This window comes from Phycodurus eques, chromosome 17, assembly GCF_024500275.1.
Source record: "Phycodurus eques isolate BA_2022a chromosome 17, UOR_Pequ_1.1, whole genome shotgun sequence".
NCBI lineage: Eukaryota > Metazoa > Chordata > Actinopteri > Syngnathiformes > Syngnathidae > Phycodurus > Phycodurus eques.
Window position 1 is genome coordinate 9612813 of NC_084541.1, and position 14206 is coordinate 9627018.

At 37.9% G+C, this 14206-nt stretch overlaps 1 protein-coding gene across 4 annotated transcripts; it reads right to left on the minus strand.

The window, feature by feature from the left end:
• Positions 1-1215: 1215 nt before the first annotated feature.
• On the minus strand, positions 1216-13044 carry LOC133415734 (dixin-like). 4 transcript variants are annotated; one of them, XM_061702057.1, is made up of 21 exons: positions 12791-13044; positions 11991-12120; positions 10083-10208; positions 9713-9944; positions 8150-8251; positions 6761-6852; positions 6578-6681; positions 5211-5294; positions 4885-4938; positions 4734-4784; positions 4498-4602; positions 4372-4425; positions 4089-4157; positions 3925-3996; positions 3778-3843; positions 3257-3403; positions 2892-2949; positions 2724-2820; positions 2510-2618; positions 2306-2385; positions 1216-2216 (listed from the first exon to the last, which is right to left on the minus strand). In XM_061702057.1, the coding sequence occupies exons 1-21, from the start codon at positions 12851-12853 to the stop codon at positions 2174-2176; spliced, it is 1938 nt and encodes a 645-aa protein (XP_061558041.1). In that variant the 5' UTR covers positions 12854-13044; the 3' UTR covers positions 1216-2173. The 4 variants fall into 4 exon arrangements, with proteins under 4 accessions (XP_061558041.1, XP_061558042.1, XP_061558043.1 ...); XM_061702058.1 differs by having other exon boundaries at positions 2310-2385; positions 2559-2618; positions 4089-4160; XM_061702059.1 differs by having other exon boundaries at positions 2559-2618; positions 4089-4160.
• Positions 13045-14206: the final 1162 nt, after the last annotated feature.

Below are 14206 nucleotides of genomic sequence, written 5' to 3' on the forward strand. Positions count from 1 at the left end.
TTCAGGACATGTGGGCTACTATTTTTTACATTTAAAAAAATATGTCTTCTCAGAATTCCCACATTTCTCATCCCTCAAAAACACATTCAAGTGAATTAGACATTCATCAAAAACGGTTTCCCAACATTCCCATCCCAAACTGAAACTCTTCAGCTCATTCAGATCATCTTAGGACATTTCTTTCACATTACAATAATTCCCCAAATTCCACTTTTCACACCAAAATGATAATTTTTTGCCACATATGAAGAGATATTTTACAGAATTCTTTCCTCCAATATTTCTTGATTGATTCAAACCATTTCAACTTCAAAATATTTTCACTTTACCCAGAATTAAACATTTCACAGTAAAATTCTAAATTTTTAACAATAAAATTTATTTGTACTTTTAAGAGATATTTTACAAAAGTCCCTCCTCTGTCAACATTTCTTGACCGATTCAAACCATTACAACTTTAAAATATTCAACTCATTCATGACATGCGCATGCTACTATTACCATTACCAAATCTTCAAATTCATAATAAATTTCCCAAATTAAGACACATTTTACATTATTACCTTCTATCCACATTTTTAAGTCTCATATGATTCTACATTTCAACATTAATTCCGCAGCATTTCAGTTAGCTTCATCGTTTCGGCATTCACATGCAATTTCTACAAAAATGTTTTTATTATCATGAACATATTTGCAAATGGACGCATATTGACGTTTTTTTTTTTACTTTAAATCACAAAAAAAATCTACAATGAAACCAAGTTTTTTAAATTTCTACAGAATGTATAAAGTGCTTATGTGGTATAATACTGAATTCTGTTAATTTATTAATAATGCGCTACATTTTGACCGTATTTGAACCAGAAACATCTCAATACACACCACCAATCACACACACATACACATATACAAATAAAATAAATTAAAAATAAAAGTGGATACACGGGTTATGTACCCTCTGCCATCAAGTGGAAAAACATTGAAATGTTCTGCCTTTCACGACGTCGCTGGCATATACTGTATAGGAACAAAGATTCATCATTTGTTGTAAATAAATTATTTTCAAACCAACGCAGTACAATTGCATAATTTCCCATGGCACACCTGATGGCCTCTCACGATACACTAATGTTCTACAGCACAACGATCGGGAATTACTGCTATAGACCAAACTCAGAAATGAAACAATGTTATATTTTTTTAGATGCCAGCTTTTATTTTGCAATACATATCTTTCAACACTGACAAATACACATCACTTTCTAAACTGTAAGTCTCTAAATGTAGAGTAAAAAAATATTCAAACTGTACATTTTGCAGACTGATGGCATTCAGAAAGGTTACATTAGACTGATGCATATTTCTATTGGCTTGTTAGAAAAGGCAAAAAAAAAAAAAAAAAAAAAAAAAAGTCACAAAGGGGACAAATGAGTGTCCTAACACTGAAGCTCAGCACACACATACACACTCACACAATAAATAAAGGTATAGTTCATTACCTTAGTTAGGTACTACATGCTTTCCAATTCATAGCACAGCTTCATTAATAAAAAAGAGCACAAGCATTCCCAGCCCCGTACTTGACAAAAGATACTTGTCATCATACCAAAAATATGGTTACAAAAAATAATAATAATACAAAAAACACCAGCTTTTTTACTATAGTAAACAGTGGCATTCATCTGCATTTCTAATGCTCATGAGTTACAGCATTTATTCAAAATATTTTCACAGAAGCATGTGCAGAATGTTTACATGCGAGGCAGTGAGCCACTTATTAAGATGACATTTAAATGGCGTCACTTCCAACACAAATTCCTAGTAACTGCTGTGGTTGATAATACTGAAGACTTAACATCCATGTTACACGCCAAAGGACTGAATGCATTTAAACTGGCCACAGTTACTAAGCCTACAGTTCTGAACAATGAATGAAAGGTGATTCCAAACACTTCTATTTAGCAGTAACATGAAGTGGACATTATAATATGTTAGGTTTTTGGGTATTTTTGAGACACTGTAGTTAAGGCTTGCTAATATCAAGCACATGGTGGCAAGGCACTGAGTTCTAAGATATGATCAACATTTACAGCACAGCTGTTTCGAGTCCAGCATAGAAACCCAAATCTCTTGAGTGCCGAAGTCTTTCACATTTCTAATAAGTGGAATCTCAAATCCTTTTGTTTCCAGATTCCACTAACATGGCTGTTTGTCTAAAAAATGTAAAAGAAAGCAAATAAAGAGCTGAGCATCAACAGAAAATAATAAGGTGAGACTATTAGGAGATGTTCAATGTTGTTACCTGCCTTCACCATGGTCTTCCTCCACCCAGGCCACAATTTTACCTTCCCAGCCAGGAACGATAGCTCCATCCAGAAAAACCTGTTTTCATGCACAGGGACGTAAAATATGATCAAGATGTACCCTGGCCTATGTACAACACTATATTTCATTTAGAAAAGTCTATAAAGTTTTCCATTTTGTTCCCCACCACAACCTTCTTTACCTCTTCTTTCACGGTACCAAATTCGGGGTCCAAGGCCTTAAAATGGTACCTGTAATTCCCCTCTTGATCCACAGCAGCCTTCACATCCTTGAGAGTCACCTCTCCCAGCCTATAAAAATGTCCCCCCCCCCCCCGTCATGACACTCACATTGAAAAAGTCCACCCTGTGGCATTTCATATGTACAGGTATATACTGAGGTAAAACTGAAACCACCTTTTGGGTATGTTGATCATAGAAGGTGTGGAGGATCTTCCTTTGAAGTACAGTATCTTGGTGGAGGACGTGGCGGTGCTGTTAGACTGACAACCCTCTGCAATGATACAAAATAGAAACATAAAAATATGTAGTATGCATGACTGTGTTTCATGGAGGACTACTTACTTGACCAAGAGTCAGAGTCGCTGTTCTGTCCTTTGCGTCTGGGAGACTTCCCTCTAACCTGCAGTATGAGAATAACAAGCACAACAACAGCAACACTCTGTTAGCATTCCCTGAGGGGGAATTTAATTTAAAGTCTTATTAGATTTACCACTCTACAGAAAAACAGATGTGCACAATCTGAATCCTAAGGGAAAGATGTCAAAGTAAGAGGATAAACAATATTTAATTTCTCAATTTCTGTAGCTATCTATAAAAATACAAGTGTGGTCAATGTGATCATGAAATCCAGATGAATGAATTCAAAAGTCACTTTTCTTTTGTTCTAGTCAACAGCCCCACGATACACTACAAACACACACTCGTACCCTGTGTGTATGTACAGCATGCAGTCTGTCGATGAGTGACACAATGCCCTGCTCCAGGGTGTCCAGTGTGTGGTGCTGTGGGTCGTGGGCTCTGAAGTCGTTTCTCAAACTTCTGAGGGCATCTCTGAGCAGCTGAACCTCCTCTGCCTGCAAACAAGGCACAACCACAGGTTTCATTCACCTACATGTAACAACATTAGATTATAAATAGAAATATAAATATAAAATAATATACATTAGCAATTTGTTATTTGCAGTGGAATTCGGAAGGAAGCCGGAGTACCCATGCACGCAAAGGGGGAACATCACTCCACACAGGAAGACTGCAGCTGAAATTTGAACTCCGTATCTCACTGTGAGGCAGACGTGCTAGCCACTATTTCACCATGCTGCCCACATAATACAAGAACTATGTGAGGCTTGTTCAGGAAGGTACGTAAAACAGCCCCTCCACTTGACTCTCCATAACAAAAGACAGTGGGGCTTAAATCAAAATATCAGCCATGAGCCACAGTACTTACACTTGATATGGAGGAAGTAGGATTTCCAGAGGAATAATAGCCATTGTATTCAGTGCATGGGGAAATCTGAAAAAAATAAAAAATATATTGTCAAATGCGTGTCTGATGTTGAGAATTTGTTAGTAGTTTCATTAAAATCAATATTACCTGTTGCAGATCTCTATTCATCATTTCCTGCCCGATGCTATTTTTATGGTCCAGCTCTTTCTGCAACTCACTCTGCCAAAAAAAACGAACACAACAACACATTAACACATCCCAGTAGATGCCTGGGGAACAAAATGTCGCTTATTGACCATGATAAACTATACCTGCTGCTTTTGGCTTTCTTCAAGCTTTTGTTTGAGTTGCTGCAAAAGTCTGTCCTTCTGCAAAATGTCCTTCTTCATCGACACATTGAGGGAAAAGAAGTTAAGTAAAGCCAACCCAAAGGTCAAAACAACCTAATTAACCCCAAAAGCTTGAAGCTAGCAATGCAGACCATAAACTAAGAAAATTCACTGAGAATAAAGAAGCGTATTTAGGTATAGTCATCTGAAAAAAAGCATGTTGGACAACAAAAGGTGTTGAGTTACATTACTGTACACACATTACCTTGCAGTCACTCCGCAGACGGGTACATTCCTCCAGCTTCCACTGTAGCTCGGTCTAAGCGAAACAGTATTCTATATTTATAATAAAAAGTTACACTGAACACAATGCATTTTTTGTCTTATATACTTTCTGATTGTTAAGTTCATCTTTCGCCATGCTGGCTCGGAGAAGCTCTTGCTTCATCTGAAGGATGGATGTCTCCTGAGTGCACAGACGCTGCTGCTGGGCCTCCTGCATGTTGGCAAATCAACAAAAATAACTTTTCATTTCCCCAATGCTAACAAGTTATCCCGTCATGCCACAACATTAGATGTTATACAGTATAACTCTAATTGGCTCTGTAAATCATGCATGCATCTTGCCTTGATTCCTTGCAGGTTTCTCATCTCTTGCTTACAGCTCAAAAGTTCCCTCTAAACCGATGAGTTAAATATTAATAAGTGACATGGAAAAAAATAGCTTATTTACTTTTAATAAAGTGTGTAATATATAGTTTGAGAAGAAAACGCATACCCTAAGCTCCCGAGACTCTTCCATACTCTGATCCAAACGGCTGCGGATGACTACCTGGAAAGAGAGAGAGAGAGAACAAGGGAGGAGTGTGAGAATGGACAGAAACTGACACCCGTGTCACCCTCCAGCGCACACATAGTCACACACACATACACACACAGTGTGTCAAGAGAAAGAAATGCGATCTGTGTGGAGAACTATGAGCTGGGGTAGGAAGAAAAAACGGGAGATACCAAAAGAGGGAGGGATACGACAGAAAAGAAAAAGTTTGAAGGAGTCGAATTTAAATGTATGAAAGAAAGTAGGAGAAAAATAAGGATGTGTACCAGCTGCTGGTCTGGATGACCTTCATCCAAACTTAAAGACAGATCTTGCTCGTCCTCCGGCAGAGAGCCTTGCAGCAGCAACGCCTTAGAAACACACAAAATATAAAATCTGACACCAGGTGGCAATGTCGAGGAAGTTAGAGCTCACCTCGTGAATATAAAAAAACAATAATTTAACATCAGTGAATATCAAATGTGGTACAAGTGCTAATACTGGTACACTTCCTCCTTCTAGTGGTATGCAAAAGAATCAAAACCTACAGTTCAGTTGTATTTCACTTCTAAGTTCAATACATTTGCATTTAATCTTTAAGAACCGTTTTAAAGCTTTCATTTAGGTACAATTTGTATTTAACTTTTATGAGCAATACATTCTCACTGAATCATTATCTAAAGGGGAACTAAACCCAAAACATTTTAAAGCAAGAATATATTGTATATGCCAGCACTTGTATAAATTAGACTTTACACCGATTTTATCGGGCAGATCGGTATCGGCCGATAATTAGCATTTTAGGCTGATCAGCTTTAATGTCATAATTCGCCGATCCGATCAATGACGTAATTGATCGGCTCCGCAAAATATATTTACTCCGCGTCGCCATTGTGCACAGTATATTTGAATCCAAAAGCTAGTTTATTTTTAGCCTCGTCCCGTATCTTTTGTCGTATTACTATAAATATCTAACGGCCAATAAAGTTATTGAAAAAAAAAAAAAAAGAAAAGAAAAAAGGTCGGCAGTGTGGGACAGACACCACGTAATGAACTACGACAAGACAAATTTGCTCTTTCACGATTGCACTGTCAGACTACTGCAATAAAATCTTGTATTCCGATACCACCGCATCCCGTTTTTTACGATCATTGGGCTTTATCTTGTCAACTCAAATGCGACCGGATACACTTGTTACCGTGGCGACGACAACAAGAGTGGATCGCGCCGACTGTATTATAAGAATGATGATGTAACCCCAGCCATTTACGTTTGGGAAGTACTAAAGGCTTTTTGTCTGGCTGTCACAAGCGCAAACTTACGTGGACGGCTGGCGCCATGGCTGTATTTTAATCAATGACAGTGTAATAAATTAGCTTTTTTTTAAAGACCATTTAAGTGTATTAAATTAGCGATTGATCCTGATTTTGGGGTGGTATATTGTGTTGATGTTGGTACGCAATGGTATATGATATCAACTTGAAGAATACAGTATTTGGTAACTCAAGAAGGATGGCGGCGTATTTTTGATTTCCCAAAAGGTAATGATTTTAGAGGTGCGAGGATTCCGCCTGACAGAGATGATATGTAGCTTGTTGTTGCTATTTAATAAACACACAAACCAAAAAAAAGAAACTCTCACTACTTGCCTACCTGCAAAGCCGACACCATTTTACGCGTCTCCTCTACCTCCTTCTCCAAAGTTTCACTGATGGAATCCTCCCATGTTGTCTCCACTACAGCAACAGACGACTCAACTGCAGAGGCACGCAATTAATAACGACGCACAAATTGCACAATACATCGTGACTCCGAGATGGACAGTGTACAGCTCACCTCTGTTTTCTAATTGTGTGAGGTCTTCTTCCTGGCTGTCTCCTTGGGTGCTGGTTGGAGCTCTGGGAGATGGTAAAGGACTAGAGCTGAGACTTAAAGGGAAAAAAAAAGACAAAATAAGATATAGTGTCTATATAAAAAAAACAGCAAAAAAAAACTTAGAAGTATTAACATGGTGCTAAACATAGTATGTACAGTATATATAACAGCATAAGGATACAGTACACACAATACTGTAATACAGTTAATACTAAACACATGCACATATACATACACAAACACACTCACACATGCACAGTATCTTGTCTTACCATTTAACCTGTGTCCCCCCCATCTGACTGATCTGTGCTATGTTCCACCAGGCTCATGCTGGTTTATCATCTTCCACACTCAAACACACACACACACACACACACACACACACACACACACACACACACACACACACACACACACACGCCCTCTGCGTATTGCTAGTCACATGCTACCATGGTAACCAGCACATTATTTCCTGCTAAACCATCTCTCTTAATAAAGCTATACACAATAACGGGCCATATCTTCTAGTACAACTGCTCAGTCCGATGAGATCCCAAAATCTTGCTTTTGCATGTATCTAATGTAAGGTAATCAACATATTAGAAACACCTCTCAGTATGATGCAGGGGCAATCTAAAACAGGACTGGACATGTGACTGAAGAGGATAAAGGCTGATTATATTTTTCTCTATCATCTGCCTTTGGACACACGCGGACCATGGTTACGTTACTAACGCGTCATATGCTCTGTTGGGCATGACACAAATAGAAATAAATGTGAGAATGTAGTCAACTGCTCTCTTAGTGTGGAAAAGTCGGTGTTAAAGATTTGGTACTTTCTGTTTCTGTCATGCAAATACATTCAAACAACCAAGTAGTTGTTTTCTATATACTGTATCTACTTTTTAACATGTTCTATATACTTAGAATGTGAAATTATAAGTTTATATTAGTATTCACTACTATAAAACAAAAAAATTTTGATTAACATCAGTTGTCATTTCCGTAGGTATATACAGTATTAAAGCCCTCAACATAATTAAGTATAGGCGACATTCCCTGTGTAAAATTTATTGGAAAACAAGTTGTCCATGTTAAACTGCAGGCAAACAAAATTCGAGCTATTTGTGTTCCTCAGTGAGCAAATTACTAATTTTGCATGCAGCATTTAAGAGTTAGCTGCAGGCGAATCAAACACTCAAACTGAATCCCATTTGAAACATTTTAAAACTGGAAGACGTCTTCTAAGTGTTTAGAGGAAAGAATGTTTATTGTCAGTGTTTCTAAATTTGTATTTCAGCATTAAGTGAACCTAGAGATCAGTATCTGTTAATACAGATTTTTACTTACCTGTTGGTCTGTGCATTGTCCTGTTCATCCGGGGTTCCTCTCTCATACTGCTTCACCAGTGCACGAACACACACGCTCTTGTCTCCAGCTGACCGCCAGCAACTGAAAAGTGAACCACAACGGATACACTCAAAGTAATTGTCATACATCATAGCAGCAAATTTAGGTACACCTGGACAATCACGCTCTGATAAAAGTGGTGCAGTGACTCTTTTGTTACAAATTAGTAATGCTCAGTTTTGATTGACACTCATGCAATTGTTATTTTTTTGTGTTTGTAGCTTAAAGTGTACAACTTCAGTGTACCCTATTGGGATGTGTTTTTAATATTGTAATAGGACAACTTAAATATGAGGGGGGGGGGAAATCACAGTATGCGTTAGTACCATTATGAGGATATAGCTGAAAGTATATGATAAGAGTTTTAGTAAATCATGCCGGCTGACTTGGAAGAAACTTTTCACACATAACAAATGAAAAATAAGTTTATTTTTTCCAGTCTCAAACTGTGGCCATCACAGAACCTTTATTTACTCTCCAGGTAACATTTAAGTAAAATATTAACATTTCTACTTATCGTACGGGTATAAAAATAAATCAAGCAATCAGTAATGTTTATCCATTAATTTTTAACAATAGTTCTCCTTAGGGTTGGGGGTGAGCTGGAGACTATCCAGGCTGACTTTTGGTGAGAGGTAGGGTACACCCTTGACTGGTCTCCACTCAATTGCAGGGCCCAGATAGACAAAACAATTAGACCTATGGATAATTAAATTTTTAATGAACCTGACATGTATGCTTTTAGTAATGTGTGAGGAAGCGTGGGTAACCGAACACAACCCACGCAACCAGGCAAACTCCAGACTGGAAGGCAAGAGCTGAGCTATCCTGAACATTAGGGTGACAGTTAGGAGGAAGGTTGGGGGAAGCAGGAGTACCCGGAGAAAACCCATGCAAGCACAGGGGGAACATGAAAACTCCACACAGGAAGGACAGAGTTGAGAGTCGAACCCATAAACTCACTATTAGGTATACGTCCTAACCGTTATTCCACTGTGCTGCCAATCACTGTATAATAAACTAAATAAATAAATCTAACATCAATAACTCCACGTAATGGAGAAGGAACAGAAATATGTTAGCAGGGTAATACTTTTAGTGGCGTTGTATTACCGGAATTAAGTGTTGTGTTTATCCGCTTGGTAAAACTCATTTGTGTATGTAAGGGATTTAAAAATTGCATTGCTCATAAAGCACAGAAGAACCAGACCTTTTCCTATGTTGCAGTAACGTCCAGTTACATGGATATTAACACACATTTGCTTTTTGCATCACAACAATATACAAAAAAAGCAAATAAAAAGCAAAACACACACCTATATACATTTAAGTCTCATTAGATTTCTCAAGCATCATCATTCGCGACTGACTTTTGAGGCATATTTTTCCAATAAAATACGGTTAAATTCCAACTTGTACCGCTTTTAGAGATATCAATTTATAGGTTGTTAGTATAGGTGTGTCTAGATTTTTTTTGTGTGGGAATAATAGCACCCGTGGTACCTGTGAATGTGCGACGCACTTGCAGGCAATGAGGCATTGTATCGGGCTGATGCTAGAGTAGCAGCAGCACCTTGTGCCAGTGCCACAGTGGACAGAGGGTTGTGGAAGGGGGCGCCTGCTGTGGAGCCCCTCCCGCTTCCCGAACCAACCCTATGATTGGCTGAGGGCTTGAAGTGAGCAGCCAGTGCCAGAATAATCCTCATCACAGATTTCAGGTTACCTTCAACAATGTCTGCACAAAGAACAGAATGACATCTATGAAACATGTACTCATGCAATGTTTCCATCATACGTTTGTATACAAATAATTTGAATTCAAAAGAAAAAAATGTGTTCTGTGGCTTTAGGAAATGTCTATGGTCTGACATACCTCTTGCTGAGATGTGAGGCATGCGTATATGTCTGGAGGAAATAAAATGCAGCACTTGCTCCACATTCTTCTTGCTTTCTTCTTTGCTCTGAGGAGCCACATAAATGCCCTCAAGCACTTCTCCAGCTGCCACACAGAAAACGATCTTTTAGGAAATAAGAACAATAAGGATAATGCATAGCTGTATTTAGTATAAGAGGCAGCACACTGAAGGCGTGGTTAGCACGTCTCCCTCACAGCTCTGGGGTTCTGCGTTCAAATCTCAGCTCTGTCCTTCCTGTTGTGAGCAACAAACTGTATAGAAAATGGATGAATGGCTGTAGTGTGCATAACGTGTTGTTTTTTTTTAAATGTACTATTTGTAAAACTAACAGAAGCAATAATCTAAATTAGGCACACGTTTATTACAGAGGGACAGAGGGACATCTTTTTGCAAGTGGAAGGTCGCCCTCTAACGGTAGTTTAGAAAAAGCGCCAAGCTTTATTCTTTGCAGTTGGTCCTGATCCTACTGCAACGTGATCTTAAAATCGTTAAGTTTTATTATGTAAGTAATGCTTAAATTATTTGCTTGTAACAATTATTTATACTTTCCTCACTAAACGGTCGTAGCTAAATGTTCATTCTATGTTAGTTATTAGTTATTTTGTGAATGTTGCGCATGTATTTACAATTCTATTTACATACTGTTACAGCTGTCTTTCTGTTGATTTCAGATTTACTCTCTCTCTCTACAGTGCTTTTGTAATCAATAATTGCATTGGCTGGCAACCAGTTCAGGGTGTACCCCGCCTCCTGCCCGATGATAGCTGGGATAGGCTCCAGCACGCCCGCGACCCTAGTGAGGAGAAGCGCCTCAGAAAATGGATGGATGGATGGGATCTTCACAGAAAAAAAAGTCAGGAAATACATTCCACTTTTTAGCTTTGAGAGTTTGTCTGCTCGCATTTGGCCTTGCAAGCTATCATACATGTCTTTGTGACGGGATTCATAGTGTCGGCGCAGATTGTATTCTTTGTAGACCGCCACCGCCTCTCGACAGATGAAACAAACAGCCTTTGCGTTGAACAAAAAAATAATCATTTGTCCACTGCAGGTTAAATACCGTGCATTCTGAATACATTTTACTATTCTAAGTTCAAACAGTGTATAATGTGGCTTACAATAATATTAAATGTACTTTTTACAAATTAAACCTGTCTCATTTTTGATGAACACTTGAGCCTACTATAATACTTTATTTTAATATTGGCCATGATGGTGGCACTTGCAATAAAAACATTTTAGGTTGTACTTGGTGTAAAAAGTTTGACCACTGATGTAGACTAAATAATTAAAATGTTCAGAACATCATTACTATGAACATTAGCAGCAACCCAGAGAACAAAGGCCTGTTTAAATACAAAACAACAACAAAATACCACTAATGTCTTTTATCGCAAATTTGATTTCTCGTGTTTATAATATTAAAGACTCTTTATTCCAGATTCAGTGTTTAAGCAAAATTTAAGTTTGTTGTCAATTATAAACTTTAATGCTACATTTCTGCAGAAAAGGGAAATATGCAGATTGCAGTGATTTTTCATTAAATATTCAGTTTGGCCTGCGATGACGTCCCAAATTTTTTATTTTGGCCCACCGTGAATTTGAGTTTGACACCCCTGCTCTATACCATCAATGACTATTGACTAACACTAGAACTACCATAGTGACATATGAATTCCTTTCTGACAGTGCCAATTACAATTTTTACAATGTTGGGGTTATTTACAATGTGCAGGTGTAACTCATGAAGTATTGGCTGATGTAATCGAGAATGGAAAAATTAATCAATTAATAGACTGCATCTTTATATCAGCCTCTACCTGATGAACCGCCCGTGTATACTATGCCGATGTAAATGTATTTACCAACTATCTCTATGAGTTGTATGAGAACCACTCCATCTTGCAGATCACTCCTGAGGTCAGCGATGGGCTTCAGTCCAGGTTTCCTTTTCAGCTGAGCGTTTACCCAGGAGATGTAGGTGGCCAGTTGGTGCTACATCCAACAACAACACACACACATACATACATACATACACATCACGGTTTAATTAATGTTGAAAAGATTTTAAAAAGTATGTTTCTAATTTTACACACAACATAGACAGCAGTGCAAAACAAACGGCTTCCTTTGTTTATTATGCCGGGACAAAAGGGCGTGGGGGCGGGGTCAGCCAATTGTATCACAAACCCAAATCCGATTTCATTTAATTAATTTTCCTTTGAAACCAGCAAGAGAGAATATTTTTTCAGGTGTCGAGTTGTGTTCAATGTTACAATTGACGTATATTTCAGGAGCTACATTCCATTTTTACCAGTCGCCTGCAATCACGTGACCTACCGTTGTCCAGGATACACAACCCAACCATTAACAACACATTAGAACATTTTTTTTTTTATTAATACATAGCCTTATCGTGTCCATTCTTACTCGTGTTGAACTTTTGACAAGCACGAAGTGACGTAAGCTGCTGTATAAAATGGACTTGTTTTGGGGGGAAAAAAAAGCTAACCACGTTCAGGTTAGCCTTTTTTCTTTACCTTTACAGGGACACACCGTATCACATTTATTAATTTAAGTTTTACTCTGTCAGAACGACATAATTTCACATGCAATTGTGGTTTGCGAAAGCTAAACCACTAAACAGGAACCCGACAACCGTTACCTCGTTAAAACCTCCGTGCAGCACCTCATCGAGCAAACTTCCCCGAGAAAGTGAGGCGATCATCTTTTCACTCGAAAACCCATTGAAGTCAGCTAGCAAGCCGGCTAGCTGCTTAAGACTAGCATCTCATGGTTACGGACGAACCGTAACTACGGGCTAACTATAAACGGTGCGGTTAGCGGTAGCCCTCCGAATGTCAAACATCATTTGATGGATGGGAGGAGGAAACCACCGACTCTGGTCTCGTCAAGGCATCGGACAAAAATCAACTGAGCTCATACAACTTTGTTTCCGCTTGGTGATTTCCAAATAAGACGAAGAAGAGAACACTTCCGGAAATACACCGTAGATGTATTTTAACATTTTTATTTTATTTTATTTTTTTAAATCAAAGGATGAATTTGCTTTTTAAAACGGACAATAAGGTTAAATATGTATGTAAAATATGCATATAATTTAATAATAAAAATAAAATGTATAATCTAGAATTAAATAAATTATAGCGATTTAACCATCCATCCATCCATTTTCTGTACCGCTTAATTTAATAAAATAATACAACGAATGTATGTGTAAAATTGTTGTAATGTATGTGTAAAATTGTTGAATGTATTATTTATAGTGAATCAATTATTCATTGGGATATATTAATACAAAAATAAACACCTCACAGAGGAATATGCATTTAATCCGACAGATACGCTTAGAAACCAATTTCAAAAGGCTAAACATTAATTAGACGTTATCTTATAAAAAAAGAAAAGATTTTCTACAACAACAGTTAAGATACACTAACTTTGAATACAATAATAAATCAGGAAAAGTCTTTGTGAACCAACTTCAGCGCAATAAAGAAAAGTCATTAATTACAGCTATTCAAGATTCAAACGGCAACTGTACACAGTCACCGCTAGAAATAAATGAATTTTTTTATAGCAGCTGATACGCATCTTCGAACAACCCAGATCAAAAATAAATTGAAAGTTTTATTAACGATCTAAACATCCCTCAATTAAATACACAAATTAAAGACAGCCTTGATGTTCCTTTAACCATCACAGAATTACATAACGCATTAAAAAAACATGCAACCAGGACGGGCGCCTGGTTTATATTTAATATAAATATATAAATTAAAAATATATACATATTTCAGAAGTCAATGAGATAAACGATAAAGGTAGAATTAGTAGCCATACAAACACAGCTGGTGGCACGGTGGACGACTGGTTAGAGCGTCTGCCTCACAATTCTGAGGACGCGGGTTCAGTCCCCGTCCCCGCCTGTGTGGAGTTTGCATGTTCTCCCCGTGCCTGCGTGGGTTTTCTCTGGGCACTCCGGTTTCCTCCCACATCCCAAAAACATGCATTAATTGGAGACTCTAAATTGCGTGAATGCGAGTGCAAATGGTTGCTT

Coding starts and splice junctions, on each gene's coding strand:
- LOC133415734 (XM_061702056.1), bottom strand. CDS start 12,853: ATGATCGCCTCACTTTCTCGGGGAAGTTTGCTCGATGAGGTGCTGCAC. Junction 12,121..12,790: donor TGCACGGAGGTTTTAACGAG/GTAACGGTTGTC, acceptor TGTTGGATGTAG/CACCAACTGGCCACCTACAT. Junction 2,217..2,305: donor GAAGACCATGGTGAAGGCAG/GTAACAACATTG, acceptor TACATTTTTTAG/ACAAACAGCCATGTTAGTGG.